Genomic DNA, 23,034 nt, shown 5'->3' with positions numbered 1-23,034 from the left:
TGGGTAAACATAGCACCCAGTTGTATGCAGAGCAGGATCCCGCGAACAACGTGAGATAAATAGCCAGTTAATTTGTCACAGTGACACAGACGTAAATACAATACTGTGGATGCTGGAAATCTGAAATTAAAAAACAGAAAATGCTGGAAAAACTCAGCAGATCTGGCAGCGTCTGTGGAGGGAGAAACAGAGTTAACATTTCAGGGCAGTGACCTTTCTGTCAAAGGGAAAGCGTTAAACCCTATCATTAAAGAAGCTATAGCAGGGCAGTTGGATAAGTTCAAGGTCATCAGGCAGAGTCAACATGGTTTTGTGAAAGGGAAATCGTGTTTAACCAACTTATTGGAATTCTTTGAGGAAGTAACATGTGCTGTGGATAAAGGGGAACCGGTGGATGTACCAGAAGGCATTTGATAAAGTGCCACATCAAAGGCAGTTGTGGAAAATAAAAGTTCGTGGTATAGGGGGTAACATACGGGTATGCATAGACAATTGGCTGGCTAACAGGAAACAGAGAGTAGGCATAAATGGGTCTTTTTCAGGTTGGTAAGATGTAATGAGTGGAGTGCCACAGGGATCAGTGCTGGGACCTCAACTGTTTACAATTTACATCAATGACTTGAAGAGATGGATGGGATTGTTGCCAAATTTACTGATGACACAAAGATAGGTCGGAAAGTAAGTTGTGAAGAGGACATTAGGAGGCTACAAACAGATATAGATAGGTTAAGTGAGTGGGCAAAGATCTGGCAGGTGGGGTATAATGTGGGAAATTGTGAAGTTGCCCATTTTGGCAGGAAGAATAAAAAAGAAGCTTATTATCTAAATGGTGAGAGATTGCAGAGCTCTGGGATTCAGAGGGATCTGGGTGTCCTAGTGCACAAACCACAAAAGGTTAGTATGCAGTTACAGCAGGTAACTAGGAAAGCTAATAGAATGTTATCAGTTATTGTGAGGGGAATTGAATATATAAGTAGGGAGGTTATGCTTCAGTTGTACAGGGCACTAGTGACACCATATCTGGAGTATTGTGTACAGTACTGGTCTCCTTATTTAAGGAATGATGTAAATGTGGTGGAAGCAGTTCAGAGAAGATTTACCAGACTAATACCTGGAATGGGTGGATTGTTTTATGAGGAAAGGTTGGACAGACTAGGTTTAGAAGAGTAAGAGGCAATATGGTTGAAACATGTAAGACCCTGAGGGGTCTAGACAGGGTGGATGTGGAGAGGATGTTTCCACCTGTGGGAAAATCTAGAACTAGGGGTCACTGTTTAAAAATGTGGGTCGCCCATTTAAAACAGAGATGAGGAGAAATTTTTTTCACTAAGAGCGTCATGAGTCTTTGGAACTCTCTTCCATCAGGTTGGGTATTGAATATAGGCAAGGCTTAATTCAACAGGATTTTGATGACTAGGGAATCAAGAGCAGGAAAGTGGAGTTAAGGTCACAATCCAATCAGCCGTGATCTTACTGAATGGCGGAGCAGGCTCAAGGGGCCAAATGGCCTCCTCCTGCTCCTATTTCTTATGATCTTCTGTTGAATGCGAACGGTAATTGAGTGATTTATTGACAGGATGGAATCGCGATCTCCAGGAAGTGGGAGTCAGGCACCAGCCTTCTTTAGCAAGCTGACGGAGAGCACATCACACATGGTCAAATCCAAAAAGCAGGAAATCATCAAGAAGTTGACGACAGTCAGTGGAGGCGAGTCAATTTACAGTAAGGATTCTCGAATAATGGATAATCTAACCACAGCCATCACAGCATAACTGATGGACTCAAGCTGAGATCCGTGTGAACATGCTCACTCCATGTGAACACGCTCGCTCCGTGTGAACACACTCACTCCGTGTGAACACGCTCGCTCCGTGTGAACACGCTCACTCCGTGTGAACACACTCACACTCACTCCGTGTGAACACGCTCGCTCCGTGTGAACACGCTCGCTCCGTGTGAACACGCTCGCTCCATGTGAACACGCTCACACTCGCTCCGTGTGAACACGCTCACGCTCGCTCCGTGTGAACACGCTCACGCTCGCTCCGTGTGAACACGCTCACGCTCACTCCGTGTAAACACGCTCGCTCCGTGTGAACACGCTCACTCCGTGTAAACACGCTCGCTCCGTGTGAACACGCTCACTCCGTGTGAACACGCTCTCTCCGTGTGAACACGCTCACGCTCACTCCGTGTAAACACGCTCACTCCGTGTAAACACGCTTGCTCAGTGTGAACACGCTTGCTCCGTGTGAACACGCTCGCTCTGTGTGAACACGCTCACTCCGTGTAAACACGCTCACTCCGTGCGAACCCGCTCGCTCCGTGCGAACCCGCTCGCTCCGTGCGAACCCGCTCACTCCGTGTGAACCCGCTCGCACTCACTCCGTGCGAACCCGCTCGCTCCGTGTGAACCCACTCGTGCCGCGCGAACCCGCTCGCTCCGCGCGAACACGCTCACGCTCACTCCGTGCGAACACGCTCACGCTCACTCCGTGCGAACACACTCACTCCGTGTGAACACGCTCGCTCCGTGTGAACACGCTCGCACTCACTCCGTGTGAACACGCTCGCTCCGTGTGAACACGCTCGCTCCGTGTGAACACGCTCGCTCCGTGTGAACACGCTCGCGCTCACTCCGTGTGAACACGCTCGCGCTCACTCCGTGCGAACACACTCCTTCCGTGCGAACACGCTCACTCCGTGCGAACACGCTCGTTCCGTGCGAACACGCTCACTCCGTGTGAACACACTCGCTCCGTGCGAACACGCTCGCTCCGTGTGAACACGCTCGCGCTCACTCCGTGCGAACACACTCGCTCCGTGCGAACACACTCACGCTCGCTCCGTGTGAACACGCTCACGCTCGCTCAGTGTGAACACGCTCACGCTCACTCCGTGTAAACACGCTCGCTCCGTGTGAACACGCTCACTCCGTGTAAACACGCTCGCTCCGTGTGAACACGCTCTCTCCGTGTGAACACGCTCACGCTCACTCCGTGTAAACACGCTCGCTCCGTGCGAACCCGCTCGCTCCGTGTGAACCCGCTCGCGCTCACTCCGTGCGAACCCGCTCGCTCCGTATGAACCCACTTGCGCCGCGCGAACCCGCTCACTCCGCGCGAACCCGCTCGCTCCGCGCGAACCCACTCGCGCTCACTCCGTGTGAACACGCTCGCTCCGTGCGAACCCGCTCGCTCCGTGCGAACACGCTCGCTCCGTGCGAACACGCTCGCTCCGTGTGAACCCACTCACGCTCACTCCGTGCGAACACACTCGCTCCGTGCGAACCCGCTCGCTCCGTGCGAACACGCTCGCTCCGTGCGAACACGCTCGCTCCGTGCGAACACGCTCGCTCCGTGTGAACACGCTCGCTCCGTGTGAACCCACTCACGCTCACTCCGTGCGAACACACTCGCTCCGTGCGAACCCGCTCGCTCCGTGTGAACCCGCTCGCGCTCACTCCGTGCGAACCCGCTCGCTCCGTATGAACCCACTTGCGCCGCGCGAACCCGCTCACTCCGCGCGAACCCGCTCGCTCCGCGCGAACCCACTCGCGCTCACTCCGTGTGAACACGCTCGCTCCGTGCGAACCCACTCGCGCTCACTCCGTGTGAACACGCTCGCTCCGTGCGAACCCACTCGCGCTCACTCCGTGTGAACACGCTCGCTCCGTGCGAACCCGCTCGCTCCGTGCGAACACGCTCGCTCCGTGCGAACACGCTCGCTCCGTGTGAACCCACTCACGCTCACTCCGTGCGAACACACTCGCTCCGTGCGAACCCGCTCGCTCCGTGCGAACACGCTCGCTCCGTGCGAACACGCTCGCTCCGTGTGAACACGCTCGCTCCGTGTGAACCCACTCACGCTCACTCCGTGCGAACACACTCGCTCCGTGCGAACCCGCTCGCTCCGCGCGAACCCGCTCGCTCCGCGCGAACCCGCTCCCTCCGCGCGAACCCGCTCCCTCCGCGCGAACCCGCTCGCTCCGCGCGAACCCGCTCACTCCGTGCGAACCCGCTCGCGCTCACTCCGTGCGAACCCGCTCCCTCCGTGCGAACCCGCTCCCTCCGTGCGAACCCGCTCGCTCCGCGCGAACACGCTCGCTCCGCGCGAACCCGCTCGCTCCGCGTGAACACGCTCACGCTCACTCCGTGCGAACACACTCACTCCGTGTGAACACGCTCGCGCTCACTCCGTGTGAACACGCTCGCTCCGTGTGAACACGCTCGCACTCACTCCGTGTGAACACGCTCGCTCCGTGTGAACACACTCGCGCTCACTCCGTGTGAACACACTCGTTCCGTGCGAACACGCTCACTCCGTGTGAACACACTCGCTCCGTGCGAACACGCTCGCTCCCTGTGAACACGCTCGCGCTCACTCCGTGCGAACACACTCGCTCCGTGCGAACACACTCACGCTCACTCCGTGTGAACACGCTCGCGCTCACTCCGTGTGAACACACTCACTCCGTGTGAACATGCTCGCGCTCACTCCGTGTGAACACACTCGCTCCGTGTGAACATGCTCACGCTCACTCCGTGTGAACACGCTCGCTCTGTGTGAACACGCTCGCGCTCACTCCGTGTGAACACACTCGCTCCGTGTGAACATGCTCACGCTCACTTCGTGCGAACACGCTCACTCCGTGCGAACACGCTCGCTCCGTGTGAACACACTCGCTCCGTGTGAACACGCTCGCGCTCACTCCGTGCGAACACACTCGCGCTCACTCCGTGCGAACACACTTGCTCCGTGTGAACACGCTCGCACTCACTCCATGTGAACACACTCGCTCCGTGTGAACACACTCGCTCCGTGTGAACACACTCACGCTCACTCCGCGTGAACCCACTCGCTCCGTGCGAACACACTCACGCTCACTCCCTGCGAACACGCTCACGCTCCCTCCGCGCGAACACGCTCCCTCCGCGCGAACACGCTCCCTCCGCGCGAACACGCTCGCTCCGTGTACCCGCCCGCTCCGTGTGAACATGCTTCATGTGAATATCATGAGGACAGTTTACAGCAGGGACTGAACCTTTTGAACAGTTTACTCATGTACCTGGTGTAAATGTCTGTAATACCCATAGACCGAGTCATAGACCCAGTCTCTCGGATATCCTTTGATTTATTTCGCAGGCAGTGGGAATGTTTTTGATCTTGTTTCTAATCATTATTATATTATGATGGCCGGTTTTTCTTCCAGATGTTGGGCAGCCAGGAACTGAAATATTCAACATGCCAGTCATGACATCGGCAGGTGAGGGTTCAAAACCATCAGAGGGAAGCATTTAATCCTTGACCAAGCAGAGTCACTATAAAACTCGCAAAATTGTCCAAGAAGCCTCAGCACAGTCATTTAGTGAGGTTGTTCTTTATTGTTCCGTTCCCTGCTTCTTAACATTTCCAGCTAGTTTGGAAAGGGAGGTATGTCCAATCGACAGAGTGAGTTGTATATCTGTGACCAGCTGCTTCTGGGTTACATGTTGCTGATTGGAGGAACCAGGCAACCTGAAACCATTGACTAGAACAACGTTGATTTTAAACCCAGGAATTAGAGTTTCTGCAGGTTTCTGGCAGGAGCTGTTGTAGGAAAGAGCAGTCGGAACTGGAATCCAATCAAATCTTGGCTAATTGAGATTGACGTCTCTGTGCAGAGCTAGCCACTGGTTCAAACTCTGTGGGTCCTGATCGAGTAATGGTCACGCCTTTTGTGTTTGCTGAGCCTGTCACAGCGCCAAGTCTTCCCTCTCCTTTGGGCAATCTCCTGACTTTGTGATCCCAACCCCTTCGCCACCTTCCACTCTCACATTTTTTTTATTCTTTCATGGGATGTGGGTGTCACTGACTAGGCCGGCATTTATTACCCATCCCTAATTGCCCCTGCACTGAGTGTCTGGCTCGGCCATTTCAGAGTCACCCACATTGCTGTGGGTCTGGAGTCACGTGTAGCCCAGACCAGGAAAGGACGGCAGATTTCCTTCCCTAAAGGACGTTAGTGAACCAGATGGGTTTTTACAACAATCGATGATAGTTTCATGGTCACCATGACTGATTTATAATTCCAGGTTTATTAATTGAACTTAAATTCCACCGGCTGCTGTGATGGGATTTGAATCCATGTCCCCAGAGCATTAGGCTGGGCCTTGGATTGCTAGTCCAGTGACATTATCACAATGCCACCATCTCCCTTTAAATCATCTCTGGGAAATTTGGATGGGCAAAGTTCAGCTCCACTGCCTCCTGGGCAGGTTCGAGGCAATGCTGTTTAGAATATCTGCCTCAACACTCTGGGATTCTAGCCCAGCCTTCTGCATGAATATTGGGCCCTCGAGCCCTCAACCCTCACCCACCCCCATGAGTCCTCTATATCCACTCTCCCAGTATTCATAATGTACAGAACCATTGACAAGTCTGGCAAGCCTTTGAAATGTTCCTGACAACATAAGCAGAAGCCTTAAAAATGTTCTTTTGGAAAAAGCTATTCAGCTTACAACCCCATAAAAGTGTTTATAAACCTTAGCCATTCGTAATATTAATGTCAAAACCTTTCATCCACTTCACGTTGCTTAATCTTGTACAAATAACCAGGCTTTGAAAAACCATATCAAAGAATGAGCCAGCGAATGACTATCACTTAGTTTGTTTGGCTGAAACAGGTGCAGTGTTTGTACATGTTCTTTCTGTCTACAAAGAACAGGGCCCCGTGTATTAATACATGTAGCTTTCAGTACACACGTGGGCAACCTAACCCCCACCCACCTCGGAAGGGGCTCCTGTCCCTCAGCTCACCAACGAGTGTTGATATTACACAGTAAAAGAAACACAGAATTTCACCGAGAAATGTTTTAAAGTCGCGTACATTAAAAACACCAACTTTCGTCCATTAAAAATTTCAATCCAGCAGTCAGGTGTCTGGTTATATATTCTAATAATATTTCATTGTGTTTTTAGTTACATTTTCATCCTGTCAGTTTCACTAACAGTTACAGATAAAAAACACTTCAACAAAAACGCTAACCAACCAATCAAATGTGATTGGAACTTAGTGAGGTAAAAGGGGGTTAGAGTCTCCCCTTGGGGCTGAGTCTATTTAGGGTATGTTAAAGTACAATAAAGCAGACTCTCAACTGGCTACAGGACATGTCTGCATTATTTGGTTTCCTGTGTTTGAGGGGTGAAGGGCTTAGTGAAGATCAGCTTTGCTTGTTCAAGTGCATCAGAATGCACATGACAGGTATAAACTGTATCTGCTTCTGCATGAAGTGGTTTCCAGCTTTATCAGTGCATTTAATGAGAGGGGAGGGCTGAGAATTAGACTATCTGAACGCTGAACATTTCATTAAACTGTAACTCGGAGAGGCAAGGTGTGCACACTTTTTTAAAATTTGCTTTGGTTTAAAATAAGCTGAGCACGAATTGCAGCATTGTGATCTGCCGTTGGTTTGCTACTAAGGGTTGTTGCTTGCTGATACAATGTTCACTGTTTGTTCTTCCCTCCTGCTCCTCTCCCTCTTGTTTTGCTTTCTCTCAACCCTCCTTTTTTACACTGGTTTCCTCTCCCTCTTTTCCTCCTCTCTCCCAGGGTCAGTAAGTTCTAGAAGCCAGTCCATGGGAGATCATTCCGCTAACAACATGGGTTTGGAGGACATTATTAGGAAGGCCTTAATGGGCACTTATGATGATCATGGGCCAGAGCGTTCATCACACAGTCCGGCTGCAGTTAACCCAGTGGCTGTCAGTACTAGCACCAATACTGTGACTGAAGAACAAAGTGAAGACTTTCGCAGCTTTCCCTCAACAGGTCTGCACCCACACGCCTTTCTCAGTGACAGTTTGTATTTAGTACAGGATTAGTGTACATGTTCACATAGGATCCAGCCTAGCTGCTACAGGGGCCATGTACACATATTTACATTGGGAACATAAGTACACTATCTCACACAGAAAGCAGATTCTCAGATAGAAAATGAGAGGGTGATGCTAGGAATTAGCCCAAGAAATGACACAGTAACAAAGAGGGAGAATTTAGCCAGGACTATTTAGTTACATATTTTTGTTCTTTTTCTAATGTTAGTATGTTTATAAACAATAACACTTTTAACTGATGCAATGGGTTTCTCTAATTGGAAATGTTGGCCCTGTTTTCTGGGATTTGCATGTGCTTCTAGCCCAGTTCCGCTCTCTGTCTTGGTATCTGAAGTTTATCGGGCAGCAAGAAAAAAAAGTGCAACCTGCTCTCCAAGTGTTTTATAAATGAATATTTCCAGTTAAAGAACATACACACAGGCAGAAAACTCAAACACTCAATTCACAGGAAAAATAAAGCTTAACAAACTTGGTTCTCTTTTTGTCAAATGCGAGAGAGAGAATTTAATAGATTCAGATTAACACAATGAAAGTAACTTGTCTCACATTATCTTTGTTCTACACAAAGCCACAATCTTTCTAATTAATTGGAATAGTTCCTCTGGGTGTACAGCCAGTATGTGCTGGGGCTGAGTACAGGGCTGTGGGAATGAGATGTTGATTTTAATCTGCATTTGGATCGCTTGACACTCAGAATCTGATAGCTGCTTTTGAATTCCAGGGGGAGGCAAGTTAAAAATCGGTGTGCGCTCCAATGGCAGAAAAGCCAAATCGCCCGTACCAGGCCTGGCCTATTGTGAGAGACCAACCTCTGCACATTCAGACACTGACTGTCACAGACGGACTCCTTTAACACAGCAGGTGTGGGAGAATAGACCTTCATCCACAGGTAAATTAATCATCTCCACCTTTGATCAAAACTCGTCTACAAATAGAGTCTTTAAAGATGATCATTGTGGAGCTGCATTTAAACCAATGGCACCGTCGGTGAAAATTCCTGTTTGATTAAATGATGCAATTCAGAGTTTCACTAACAAACTATCACACTTCTCATCTCAGTGAAACAATGAGCTAATCTGCTAATGATATAAAATAGGTGGAGGGATGTATTTCTGAAGCAATGTTTGTTTAATCAATGTGAGAGGCCATTTGCACATTCCAGGAACTGTGTAAATAACATGTAAATATATTTGAGAAAGATGCAAGATTCCATCGCTGACTGTAACTCACTGCAGCAGAGCAGAAAGGTCATTACACAGATTCAAACAGGGAACTGTGAGGATGGGAGAAGACAACATGTCCAAGGAGGGGGAAATTGGAGGTGGGGGTGGTAATTTACAAGGACAGGGGGCACCCTCAACCCTGAAAAGCAGCCCGTAAATCTTGTATCTCTTTATAATATCATAAATGTAGCTCCCTCATCTTCAGCAGCCATTTCTCAGTGTAGAACGTTCTCAGCCTCTGGAGCAGCACGTCAGAAATCCAATCTCACTTCAGAAACCTGGACACAGAATCCAGGCCGGCAGGTACTCAAACTCCTTTCTTCACGGACCAGTTGAGCAGGAAAAAGATCCCCACCTGTCAGACCGACCCCGCCTGTCAGACCGACCCCGCCTGTCAGACCGACCCCACCAGTTAGTCCGTGAGGGGTCGGGGACGAGGGGGGTTCCGGACAAGGGGGGGTCGGGGACGAGGCGGGTCCGGGCCGAGGGGGTTCGGGGACGAGGGGGGTTCTGGACGAGGAGGGTCAGGGACGAGGGGGGGTCGGGGACGAGGGGGGTCGGGGACGAAGGGGGGTCGGGGACGAGGAGGGTCAGGGACGAGGGGGGGTCGGGGACGAGGGGGTTCTGGACGAGGAGGGTCGGGGACGAGGTGGGGTCGGGGACGAGGCGGTTCGGGGACGAGGCGGTTCGGGGACGAGGGGGTTCGGGGACGAGGGGGTTCGGGGACGAGGGGGGTTGGGGACGAGGTGGGTTTCGAACAGACGCAATGAGCTGATGTCTGGTCCTGAGCTGCAGAGCTTCAGTCTCGCGGCCACTCCACATTCAGCCAGATCCTCCACTTTGTTTATATAAGTGAAACTCGCCCCATCCCTCAGCTCGATGCTGTAACAGGAAGGTAAATCTTTATAAAACTGCATTGTTGATGCTTGTGGTTATGATTGTTTGTGGTGAACAGGGGAACGAGGCTGGTTCTGTAACATCTCACAGGCAGCTCAAAGGAAGATTCCGACCTCTTCTCCCCTTAGGCCTCGACTGTGACATTGCGGGTCAGTGATGTGCTTTCTGAGCAGCCAGTGAACCACATGCAGGGCCCCTGCGGATGAATCACACTCCAAAAACCATTGATCTAGGCAAACACTCCCACTGCAGTATTAACAGAGCATTGCACTGTCAGAGGGTCAGTACTGAGGGAGTGCCGCACTGTCGGAGGGTCAGTACTGAGAGAGTGCTGCACTGTCAGAGGGTCAGTACTGAGGGAGTGCTGCACTGTCGGAGGGTCAGTACTGAGGGAGTGCTGCACTGTCGGAGGGTCAGTACTGAGGGAGTGCTGCACTGTCGGAGGGTCAGTACTGAGGGAGTGCTGCACTGTCGGAGGGTCAGTACTGAGGGAGTGCTGCACTGTCGGAGGGTCAGTACTGAGGGAGTGCTGCACTGTCGGAGGGTCAGTACTGAGGGAGTGCTGCACTGTCGGAGGGTCAGTACTGAGGGAGTGCTGCACTGTCGGAGGGTCAGTACTGAGGGAGTGCTGCACTGTCGGAGGGTCAGTACTGAGGGAGTGCTGCACTGTCAGAGGGTCAGTACTGAGGGAGTGCTGCACTGTCGGAGGGTCAGTACTGAGTGAGTGCTGCACTGTCGGAGGGTCAGTACTGAGGGAGTGCTGCACTGTCGGAGGGTCAGTACTGAGGGAGTGCTGCACTGTCGGAGGGTCAGTACTGAGGGAGTGCTGCACTGTCGGAGGGTCAGTACTGAGGGAGTGCTGCACTGTCGGAGGGTCAGTACTGAGGGAGTGCTGCACTGTCGGAGGGTCAGTACTGAGGGAGTGCTGCACTGTCGGAGGGTCAGTACTGAGGGAGTGCTGCACTGTCGGAGGGTCAGTACTGAGGGAGTGCTGCACTGTCGGAGGGTCAGTACTGAGGGAGTGCTGCACTGTCAGAGGGTCAGTACTGAGGCACTGTCTTTCATCTGCATGAAGATGTGATTTTACTATTGGAAGCTTAACAGGGGGAGTTCTTGCCGACAACGATATGTTGATGTGATATGTCGATATTGGTTGAGACAATCTTTGTAAGAATGAGTTTTTCTCTCTCTCTGTTTAAAGGATCTGCTCCCTTTCCCTATAACGCTTTGACAGCCAGACTACCCGCAGGGCTCTTCCCAACATCAGCCACTCCTTCAGCAATGATGATGATGACTGCACCTGTCCAGCAGCACTCCTGGGAGAGAGACAGAGAACCTAAGGCACTGCTTTCTTCACAATATGAAACACTGTCAGACAGTGAATAAACAGCAAACCTCAGCGGAATGGAAGAGTGTGACATGGAAATACGTCTTCACCTTAAACTGACAGGACAATGATTCGAATTTGTGAACCATTTACAAACCCAATGCTGTAAACATTGACGCGTGTCCATGTTTCACTGGTCGATATTTTCGAGCTAATTACTATCCTATATCCCAGACACTGAGATAAATCCACTCTCTGTAACTTCACCTTTCAACAAAGCAAGGTTTATTTTTTATTTTTTTATTGTGTAATTTTAAACTGCCCATTTAAAGCTCACCTTATCTTTCCATCACTTAATAAAAATGAATTTTGACAATGCACCAGTTATATCACGTTTACTGGTTGTTGTTTTCACATTCACCTGGTTCTTGCCTCTCACCCATTGCAAGTCAACGTATAATCAGATCAAAAAAACCTCCTTTAAATAATTCTTAATCACAATTCAATTGATAGAAACTCTCAGGCACATTTTAAGGTTCAAAAGTCAATTTATCTGAGTAAATTGCACTATACAATCAATGCAGACTTAGAGGCAGCCCTGGGACCATGCCTGATGGTCAGTCTGATTGAGCGGATGGTCAGTCTGAGCAGATGATCAGCCTAATTGCGTGGACGGTCAGTCTGTGAGGACGGTCGGTGTGATGGAGCAAATGGTCAGTCTGATTCAGCGAACGGTCAGCCTGAACGGACGATCAGTCTGATTAAGCGGATGGTCACAGCGAATGGTCAGTCTGATTGAGTGGATCATCAGTCCGATTTAGTGGATGGTCAGTCTGAGTACACAGTCAGTCTGATTGAGTGGACGGTCAGTCTGATTGAGTGGATGGTCAGTCTGATTGAGCGGATGGTCACTGAGCGAATGGTCAGTCTGATTGAGCGGATGATCAGTCTGATTTAGTGGACGATCAGTCTGATTTAGTGGACGGTCGGTCTGAGTACACGGTCAGTCTGATTGAGTGGATGGTCAGTCTGATTGAGCGGATGGTCACTGAGCGAATGGTCAGTCTGATTGAGCGGATGATCAGTCTGATTTAGTGGACGGTCGGTCTGAGTACACTGTCAGTCTGATTGAACGGCTAGTCAGCCTTAGCAGACAGTTAGTCTAATTCAGCAAATGGTCAGTCTGAGCAGACAATCAGTCTGATTGAGCGGACAGTCACTCAGAGCGAATGGTTAGTCTGACTCAGCAGACGGTCAGTCTGATTGAGCAAATGGTCAGACTGATTCAGGGGATTGGTGGTGGTGACTCCACCACTGTTGGCCAGTTAATGGTGCCATTGAGCAAGGTGATCTTTGTGGACACTGGTAGTACTGCAGTGTGAACATACGAAATAGGAGCAGGAGTGGGCCATTCGGCCCATCAAGCCTGCTCCGCCATTCAATAAGATCATGGTTGATCTGTTTGTGTTTCGATTTCCACATTCCCATACCATTTGATTCCCTTGCCTAACAAGAATCTATCTACCTTTGCCTTAAAAATATTCAATGACCCCACCTCCACCACCTTCTGAGGCTGAGTTCGAAAGTCGCACAACCCTCTGAGAGAAAAAATTTCTCCTCATCTCTGTCCTAAAAGGGCGACCCCTAATTTTAAAACAGTGTCCCCTAGTTCTGGACTCACCCACAAGAGGAAACATCCTTTCCACATCCACCTTGTCAAGGCCGTTCAGGACCTTGTAAACTTCAATCAAATCATCCCTCACTCTTCTAAACTCCAGTGGAAACAAGCCCAGTCTGTCCAACCTTTCCTCATAAGACAACCCACTCATTCCAGGTATCAATCTAGTAAACCTCCTCTGAACTGCCTCAATGCATTTACATCTTCCCTTAAATAAGGAGACCAAAACTGCACATAGTATTCGAGATGCGGTCTCACCAATGCCCTGTATAACTGAAGCATAACATCCTTACTTTTATGTTCAATCCCTCTCGTAATAAAGGATAGCATTCTATTAGCTGTCTTGATTACTTGCTGTACCCGCATACTAGTTTTTGTGACTCATGTACTAGAACACCTAGATCCCTCTGCACCTCAGAATTCTGCAGCCATTCTCCATTTAAGTAATACTCTTTTTTTGTTCTTCCTGCCAAAGTGAACAATTTCACATTTTCCATGTGCCAGATCTTTGCCCACTCACTCAACCTATCTACATCTGTTTACAACCTCATGTCTTCTTCACAACATACTTTCTACCTATCTTTGTGTCCTCTGCAAATTTAGCTACCAAGTCTTCACTCTCCTCATCCAGTCATTGATATAAATTGTAAAAAGTCAAAGCCCCAGCACAGACCCCTGTGGGACTCCACTCGTCACATCCTGCCAACCAGAGAAAGACCCATTCATACATACTCCCTGCATTCTGCCAGCCAGCCGATGATCTATCCATGCTAATATGTCACCCCCTACACCATGGGATTTTATTTTCTGCAATAACCTTTGATGTGGCACCTTATCAAATGCCTTCTGGAAATCCAAGTACAGCGAATCTACAGGCTCCCCTTTATCAACGGCGCATGTTCCTCCTTCAAAAAACTCCAATAAATTGGTTAAACATGATTTTCCTTTCACAAAACCATGCTGACTCTTCCCTAATGCCTTGAGCTCTCCTAAATGCCCAGCTATAACCTCCTTAATGATCGATTCTAACACTTTCCCCATGACAGACGTTAGGCTAACTGGCCTCTAGTTTCCTGTTTTCTGCCTCCCTTCTTGAATATAGGGGTTATATTCGCTACTTTCCAGTTTGATGGAACCTTTGCAGAATCTAGCAAAATTTGGAAAATTAACACCAACGTATCTACTACCTCATTAGCCGCCTCTTTTAAGACCCTAGGATGAAGTCCATCAGGACCCGGAGCCTTGTCAGCTCACAGCTCCATCAGTTTGCTCAGTACCATTTCTCTAGTGATTGTAATTTCACCAAATTCCCCTGTCCCCCCCACCTCCCGATTTACAGCTATTACTGGAATGTTTTTTGTATTCTCGGTAGTGAAGACAGAAGCAAAATATTCATTTCATCTGCCATTTCCTTATTATCTACTGTTAGTTCCCCATTCCCACTCTAGAGGACCAACACTCACTTTCCTTACTCTTTTCCTTTTTAAATACCTGTAGAAACTCTTGCTATCTGTTTTTACATTTGTAGCTAGCTTCCTCTCATACTCTAATTTCCTTCTCCTGATTAACCTTTTAATCATTCTCTGCCATTCTTTATATTCTGACCAATCATCTGTCCTGCCACTCATCTTTGTGCAGTTATATGCTTTTTCCTTAAGTTTGATGCTTTCCTTAACTTCTTCAGTTAACCACAGATGGTGGGTCCTCCCCTTAGAATTTTCCTTTATAGTAGGAATATATTTATTCTGAGTAATCTGAAATATCCCCTTAAATGTCTGCCACTGCTTCTGTATCCCCCAGCCTAGTATCCCAGTTCACTTCAGCTAGTTCAGCTTTCATCCCCACATAGTTGTCTTTGTTTAAGTTTAAAATACTAGTCTTGGACCCACTCTTCTCCCTTTCAAACAGGATTGTTATGAAAGTATAATCATTTTCATAATATTTTCCTGGTTTATTGTCAAGTAGGTTTATAGGTGTGAGTATAGATGGTTCTGTCTGTGATTTAATTACATTTGGAATCAAGTAGACTGCAAACTTCAAAGGATTAAAAGAAGTTAGGTGTAGAAATGTACTTGAAATGCTAATGAGTAAACATGGATGCTGTCTTAGTATGTAAGGTGTGAAGGGAATTTGCATTTTTAGATAAGTGAAGGGGTTGTTTGGATTTCAAAGGGATGTTAGTCTGTTTACAGCTAGCCAGATAAGCAAGGCTAAGGAGTGTGTTTATTTTCCCAAAAGGTTACTGACAATATTGGCAACATGAAAGATTATTATTTTATGGGAAAGGTAAAGTTCCAAAGACATCTCAAACAATAGAATTTACAGATTAAAGGTAGAGAAACACATCTAAAGGAGAATAAAAAGTTCTGGTGGGGGGGGGGGACATGTAAGATCTAACAGGGGTGTGTGAAACAGCCTTTGGGAAGCCTCCAGCCATTTGTGTATAAGTCTGCTCTGTCCAGTAAGTAAAGTCAGAGACAAGCTTTTGGAATTCCACTGTTAAGTGGGTACAGTGGCTTTTTTTTAATTTAAAATCTTTTTTGGACTGTTGCCTTAAAGGGGGTGTGTAATTGGGAGTCAGGTTAATTAGGAATTTTAGATTTGTTATAGTAGTAAGTAATTGTAGTCTTATGTATGTGCTTGAAATCTTTTCTTTTGTTAATAAATATTTTAATTTAATTTTTAAAATCTCTAAAGGTCTTTGTGGACTCATTACTCCTGAATTCAGTGCACACATCTCATAATAAATACAAATCACAAAACCGTTGTGATACCATGGGCAAGTTTCCCTTGTGGATTTGGTCCGCCTGACACACATCATCTGTCACGTGATAACTGGATGTAAAATTCAGTCATATTGTGGTCGCTGCTACCTAGCGGTGCCTTTACTCTGAGGTCATTAATTAATCCTGTCACATTACACAATACCAAGTCTAATATAACCTGCTGCCTGGTTGGTTCCAGAACATGCTGTTCTAAAAAAACCTATTTTGAAAGCATTCTATGAACTCCTCATCTAGGCTACTACTGCCAATCTGATTTTTCCAGTTTATAGGTAGATTAAAATCACCCATGATTATTGCCGTCCCTTTATCACAAACACCCAATATTTATTCTTGTACACTTTGTCCTACATTGTGGTTACTGTTAGGGGGTCCTGTAGACCACTCCTACTAATGACTTCTTTCCCCTACTATCCCTCATCTCCACCCAAACCGATTCTACATCCTGATCTCCTGAACCAAGATCATCTCCACTGCACCAATGCCATCCTTGATTAACAGTGCGACCCCTCCATCTTCACCTAGCTTCTCATTCTTCTTGAATATCATATACCCCTCAATATTCAGGACCCAATGCTTGTCATCCTGCAGCCACATCTCAGTAATTGCTATCAGATCATATTTATTTACTTCAATTTGCGCTATCAATTCCGTTTACTCTTTTATGAATACTACGCACATTCAGATACAGAGCCTCTAGTTTTGTCTTTTGTTGTCTTTGTAACATCTAGTCTTTACTGTTGGTGAATTCTTAGGTTTTTCTCTCTCTGTCCCTTCCTGCCATTCTCTGACCCTCATTTCTCATATTATTATTTTGCTCTCCTGCCTTGACTCTACCTCTTGATTTGACATCTCTACCCAAGCTTGATCCCTCACCCCTCCTTGTTTAGTTTCTCAAGGCCTCTCTACTTCCCTAGTTATGCAATTCACAAAAACACACGTCCCAGCCAGGTTCAGGTGTAGACCATCCCAACGGTACAGCCCCACTTACCCCAGTATTGGAACCCACTTCTCCCACACCAGTCTTTGAGTCATGCATTCAATTTTCTAATCTTATTTTCCCTTGCCAATTTGCCTGTGGCTCAGGTAATAATCCAGAGATTATTACCTTTGAGGTTTTGCTTCTTAATTCGGTACCTAGCTCCTCATACTGACTTTGCAGAACTTCTTTCCTATGTCATTGGTACCTACATGGATCACGACAACTGGATCTTCCCCCTCCCACTGCAAGTTCCTCTCCAGCTCTGAGCAGATGTCCTGAACCCAGACACTGGGCAGGCAACACAGCCATCTGGACTCGCGCTCTTTGCTGCAGAGAACGGTGTCAATCCCCCTCACTATACTATCCCCTACTAACATTACATTCCTTTTTACTCCCCCCTCCCCATCCCCCTGTTTGAACGGCTTCCTGTACCACAGTGCCATGTCCAGCCAGCTCATCCACCTTGCAGACTTCGCTTTCATCAACACAGGTTGTGACCACCTCAAACCTGTTTGACAATTGCAAAGTGTGACGCTCCTCAAATACTGTCTGCTCCGTCCCTTTACCTGCCTCACTCATGGTCACACCCTCCTGTCCCTCACTGCTGACCAAAACAGACAGCCCTATTCAAAGAGGCATGACCATCTTATGGAACAAAATGTCCAGGTATTTATTACCCTCTCTTAATGTTGTTGTGTCTGCAGTTCAGCCTTCAGATCAATAATCCTGATTTGGAATTCCTCTAGCTGCGTACACTTTCTGAAAATGTTTGTCACGGATCGCTTCGGTGTCCAAAAGCACCCACATTCCACAGCTACAACATAACACCTTTCCTGCCATTGTTATTTATGTTGTTTATTTAACTTAATTTAATTACCTTCTTAATAGACTTAGAATAATTCCTATGTATACTACATCTCTTTCCCCCATGCACTGAATTCCCATGTGAACCTAACTCTCTGCTCACTCAGTCTCCATCTCACTCTGACATAGTCTCTCTGTGAGCCCCTCAGGCAGTTTGAAAAGTTTAGCTCCTGTATAGACGCTCTGATGAGTCACCAGCTAGTTTAGTTTCCTGCTACAGTAATTCAGATTTGCAATGAATTAAACCAAGCCCTAGTTATACTTTAACTAGTAGGTTTTTATTTACTAACTGTAGTTACAAAGGGCCTGACTGATCACTTACTGCAGACCAACTCAATCACTAGAAATAGGAGACTTCTCCCAGACTCCAACATTAATAATCATATTGAGAGAAATTTCTGAATCTTATTGGCTTATAATTGTTTTCTTAAAGAAATTACAGTTTTATATTCTGAATATTATTCTATTTACAAATGTCAAATTTATTTGAACTGAAACTAATCGGAGCCGTGGTCCATTCGTATTTTTTATTCTAAATCCAGAGTATATCCTGAGGCCCAGGATCACTTTTCACTCGAAACCCAGCAAAGTTTCACTTCTTAACTCACCCCAACCCCCACCCTCCCCCAGCCCCACCCCAACCCCCACCCTCCCCCACCCAGCCCCACCCCAACCCCCACCCTCCCCCACCCAGCCCAACCCCAACCCACACCCTCCCCCACCCCAACCCCCACCCTCCCCCACCCAGCCCCACCCCAACCCACACCCTCCCCCACCCCAACCCACACCCTCCCCCACCCAGCCCCACCCTCCCCCACCCAGCCCCACCCTGCCCCACCCTCCCCCACCCAGCCCCACCCTCCCCCACTCACCCCCACCCTGCCCCACCCTCCCCCACCCTGCCCCACCCTCCCCCACCCAGCCCCACCCTGCCCCACCCTCCCCCACTCACCCCCACCCTCCCCCACCCACACCCAGCCTCCCCCACCTCCCCCAGTCTGTCCCCACACCCACTCTGCAGCTGCCCACTGAGGGGGTAGTTTTGTGTTGTCCGGTTACTCTTCCACCCTCTCAGTGAGGATTGTAGGTGGGAGGATAAAATTACAAAGAGATTTCGATGGATTAAGTGAATCGGCAAAACTGACAAATGGATTTCAATGAGGATAAATGTGAGGTCACCCACTTTGCATCTAAAAAGAATAAAAGAGGATTTTCCAAACAGTGAAAAGCTGGAAACAGAGGCGGTCCAGGGAGATTGAGGGGGGTCGAGGTGCATAAATCATTAAAATGTCCTGAACAGGTACAGAAAATATTCAAAAAGGCGAGTGGAATGTTGGTCTTTCTATCTCGAGGATTAGAATATGAGGGGGTAGACATCATGCTTCAGCTACACAAAGCCCTGGAGAAACTGGGCACAGTTCTGGGCACCACACCTTAGAAAGGATATATTGGCCTTGGAGGGAGCACAGTGTAAATTTACCAGAATGATCCCTGGCACCAAGGGTTAAATTATGAGAGAGAAATTACACAAACTAGAGTCGTATTTTCTGGAGTTTATAAGGTTAAGGGGTGATTTGATTGAAGTTTTTAAGATATGAAGGGAAACAAATGGAATTGGACAGAAATTATTTCCGTGACTTGGAGGCAGAGTCTAAAACTTCGAGGCAGACCTTTCAGGAGTGAAATTCGGAAACATTTCCACACCTACAAAGGGAGGAGACTTGCCAACCCTCCCAGAATAGCCAGGAGATGACCAAATTCACCTCAGTCTCCCAGCGGCTATTCATATCAACCCAGGAGATTTTAACATCCATTAATTGCCTCCCAGCAGCTGCAGATTCAATTTAACTAAACAGGAGGATCGATACGGGGAGGTGATGGTGTAGCGGGATTGTCACTGGGCTAGTCATCCAGAGGCCCAGGGTAATGCTCTGGGGACACTGGGTTCAAATCCCACCCCGGCCTCTAGTGGAATTTAAATTCAATTAATAACATCTGGAATTGAAAAGCTCGACCCAGTGACGGTGACATTGAAACTATCATCAATTATTGTAAAATCCCATCTGGTTCATCAATGTCCTTTAGGGAGGGAAATCTGCTGTTCTTACCTGGTCTGCCCTACATGTGACTCCTGACCCACAGCCATGTGGCTGACTCTTAAATGCCCCTCTGACCAAACAAGAGGCAGTTAGGGGTGGGTAATAAATGCTGGTCTGGCCCAGCAACGCCATGATGAATAAAACAGGCTGCACCCCCCCCGCACCCAACACCCCCCCCCGCACCCAACACCCCCCCCGCACCCCCCAACATCCCCCCACCCCCCCAACACCCCCCCCACCCAACACCCCCCCGCACCCAACACCCCCCCCGCACCCCCCAACATCCCCCCCCACCCAACACCCCCCCCACCCCCCAACACCCCCCCCGCACCCCCCAACACCCCCTCACCCAACACCACCCCACCCAACACCCCACCCACCCAACACCCACCCAACACCCCCCCTCACTCAACACACCCCCCACCCCCCAACAGCCCCCCCACCCAACACCCACCCCACCCAACACTCCCCCCAACCCAACACCCCCCCCACCCAACACCCCCCCTACTCAACACCCCCCCCACCCCCCAACACCCCCCCCACTCAACACCCCCCCCACCCCCCAACACCCCCCCCACTCAACACCCCCCCCACCCCCCAACACCCACCCCACTCAACACCCCCCCACCCCCAACACCCCCCCACCCAACAGCCCCCCACCCCCCAACACCCCCCCCACCCCCCAACACCCCCCCCCACCCAACACCCCCCCAACCCAACACCCCCCCCACCCAACACCCCCCTCAACCCAACACCCCCCCCACCCAACAGCCCCCCCCAACCCAACACCCCCCCCACCCCCCAACACCCCCCCAACACCCACCCCCCACCCAACACCACCCCCCCACCCAACACCCACCCCCAAACCAACACCCCCACCCAGCCAACACCCCCCCCCAACCCAACACCCCACACACCTCCCACACGCCCCCCCTCCCCCACCCCCACACCCCACACGCACTGCGCTTACCACCCGCCTGGGTTTTCCCACTGAATCTGAAGCTCTCCTCACGTCGGAGAGTTAGACCTGCCCGGCCCGAGTGAGACCCGCCCGCCCGCCCGGCCCGAGTGAGACCCGCCCGCCCGCCCGGCCCGAGTGAGACCTGCCCGCCCGCCCGGCCCGAGTGAGACCCGCCTGGCCCAGCCCGGCCCGAGTGAGACCTGCCCGCCCGCCCGGCCCGGCCCGAGTGAGATCCGCCCGACCAGCCCGGCCCTGTTGAGACCTGCCCGACCCGCCCGGCCCGAGTGAGACCCGCTCGGCCCAGGAGGTAAAGTGAGGGAGAAGCGAGGAATTAAAAACCAAGAGCAGCTCAACTGTCTTCACCTGCCCGGGAAATTCACACCACCAGCAACCCGGAGACGGAACCTCCGGAAAAGAACATCCCCAGAGGTTGAGACATGAGGTATTTCCAGAACAAAAATAAAAATACCTGGAAAAACTCAGCAGGTCTGGCAGCATCTGCGGAGAGGAACACAGTTAACGTTTCGAGTCCATATGACTCTTCAACAGAACTAAGTAAAAATAGAAAAGAGGTGAAATATAAACTGGTTTAAGGGGGGGTGGGACAGGTAGAGCTGGATAGAGGGCCAGTGATAGGTGGAGATAACCAAAAGATGTCATAGACAAAAGGACAAAGAGGTGTTGAAGGTGGTGATATTATCTAAGGAATGTGCTAATTAAGGGTAGAAAGCAGGACGAGCAAGGTACAGATAGCCCTAGTGGGGGTGGGGTGAAGGGAAGGGATCGAAATAGGCTAAAAGGTAGAGATAAAACAATGGATGGAAATACATTTAAAAATAATGGAAATAGGTGGGAAAAGAAAAATCTATATAAATTATTGGAAAAAAGGGGGACCGGAAAGGGGGTGGGGATGGAGGGGGAGTTTAAGATCTAAAGTTGTTGAATTCAATATTCAGCCCAGAGGGCTGTAAAGTGCCTAGTCAGAAGATGAGGTGCTGTTCCTCCAGTTTGCGTTGAGCTTCACTGGAACAATGCAGCAGGCCAAGGACAGACATGTGGGCATGAGAGCAGGGTGGAGTGTTAAAATGGCAAGCGACAGGGAGGTCTGGGTAATGCTTGCGGACTGACCGAAGGTGTTCTGCAAAGCGGTCACCCAGTCTGCGTTTGGTCTCTCCAATGTAGAGGAAACCGCATTGGGAGCAACGAATGCAGTAGATTAAATTGAGGGAAGTGCAAGTGAAATGCTGCTTCACTTGAAAGGAGTGTTTGGGCCCTTGGACGGTGAGGAGAGGGGAAGTGAAGGGGCAGGTGTTGCACCTTCTGCGTGGGCATGGGGAAGTGCCTTGGGAGGGGGTTGAGCTGTAGGGGCGTGATGGAGGAGAGGACCAGGGTGTCCCGGAGGGAACGATCCCTACGGAATGCCAACAATGGGGGTGAGGGGATGATGTGTTTGGTGGTGGTATCATGCTGGAGTTGGCGGAAATGGCGGAGGATGATCCTTTGAATGCGGAGGCTGGTGGGGTGAAAAGTGAAGACAAGGGGGACCCTATCATATTTCTGGGAGGGAGAGGAAGGTGTGAGGGCGGATGCGCGGGAGATGGGCCGGACACGGTTGAGGGCCCTGTCAACTACCGTGGGTGGAAAACCTCGGTTAAGGAAGGAGGAAGACATGTCAGAGGAACTGCTTTTAAAGTGGCATCATCAGAACAGATGCGACGGAGGCAAAGGAACTGAGAGAATGGGATGGAGTCCTTACAGGAAGCGGGGTGTGAGGACTGTAGTCGAGGTAGCTGTGGGAGTCGGTGTTTCCAGCTCGGAGCCGACAGGGAGAAACGCTGAGGGTTTGAGATCCGGAGCCCGAGCTGCCTCCCTCAGCCGGTGAAAGATGATCCGGAGCGGAACACAGGCCCTAACCCAGCCTCAGCCTCTCTGTCCAACCTGCATCCCAGACATGGAGCCTGGGGCCTGGGCCAAGAGCCAGACCAAGACCCGGGGCCGGGGGTGGGGCATTGGCAGGAGGTTGGGGTGTGGGAGGGTGAGGGGTGAGGGGGTGATGGAGGAGTGGACCAGGGTGTCCCGGAGGGAATGGTCCCTATGGAATGCTGGCAGGGAGAGTGAAAGGAAGATGTGTTTGGTGGTGGCATCACGTTGGAGTTGGCGGAAATGGCGGAGGATGACCCTTTGAATGCGGAGGCTGGTGGGGTGATAAGTGAGGACAAGGGGGACGCTTTCATGGTTCTGGGAGGGAGAGGAAGGTGTGAGGGCGGAAGCGCGGGAGATGGGCTGGACACAGTTGATGGCCCTGTCAACCACTGTGGGTGGGAAACCTCGGTTAAGGAAGAAGG

General features: G+C 49.7%; 2 protein-coding genes across 2 annotated transcripts in view; both read left to right on the top strand.

The window, feature by feature from the left end:
* The window catches only part of ncor2 (nuclear receptor corepressor 2), a 278,572-nt gene extending 266,872 nt beyond the window's left edge, over positions 1-11,700 (top strand). Inside the window, exons 42-46 of the mRNA XM_078554604.1 lie at positions 1,577-1,722; positions 5,213-5,266; positions 7,592-7,810; positions 8,597-8,764; positions 11,197-11,700. Coding sequence (XP_078410730.1) covers positions 1,577-1,722; positions 5,213-5,266; positions 7,592-7,810; positions 8,597-8,764; positions 11,197-11,381 — 772 coding nt within the window. The 3' untranslated portion in view covers positions 11,382-11,700. The remainder of the gene's footprint in view (positions 1-1,576; positions 1,723-5,212; positions 5,267-7,591; positions 7,811-8,596; positions 8,765-11,196) is intronic.
* eif2b1 (eukaryotic translation initiation factor 2B, subunit 1 alpha) overlaps positions 1-23,034 on the top strand; it is a 1,065,098-nt gene that overhangs the window by 96,326 nt on the left and 945,738 nt on the right. The window lies entirely within an intron of this gene.

Source organism: Cetorhinus maximus, chromosome 12 (assembly GCF_964194155.1).
Source record: "Cetorhinus maximus chromosome 12, sCetMax3.hap1.1, whole genome shotgun sequence".
In the NCBI taxonomy this organism is placed as follows: domain Eukaryota; kingdom Metazoa; phylum Chordata; class Chondrichthyes; order Lamniformes; family Cetorhinidae; genus Cetorhinus; species Cetorhinus maximus.
This window is presented reverse-complemented; position numbering and strand designations above follow the sequence as displayed.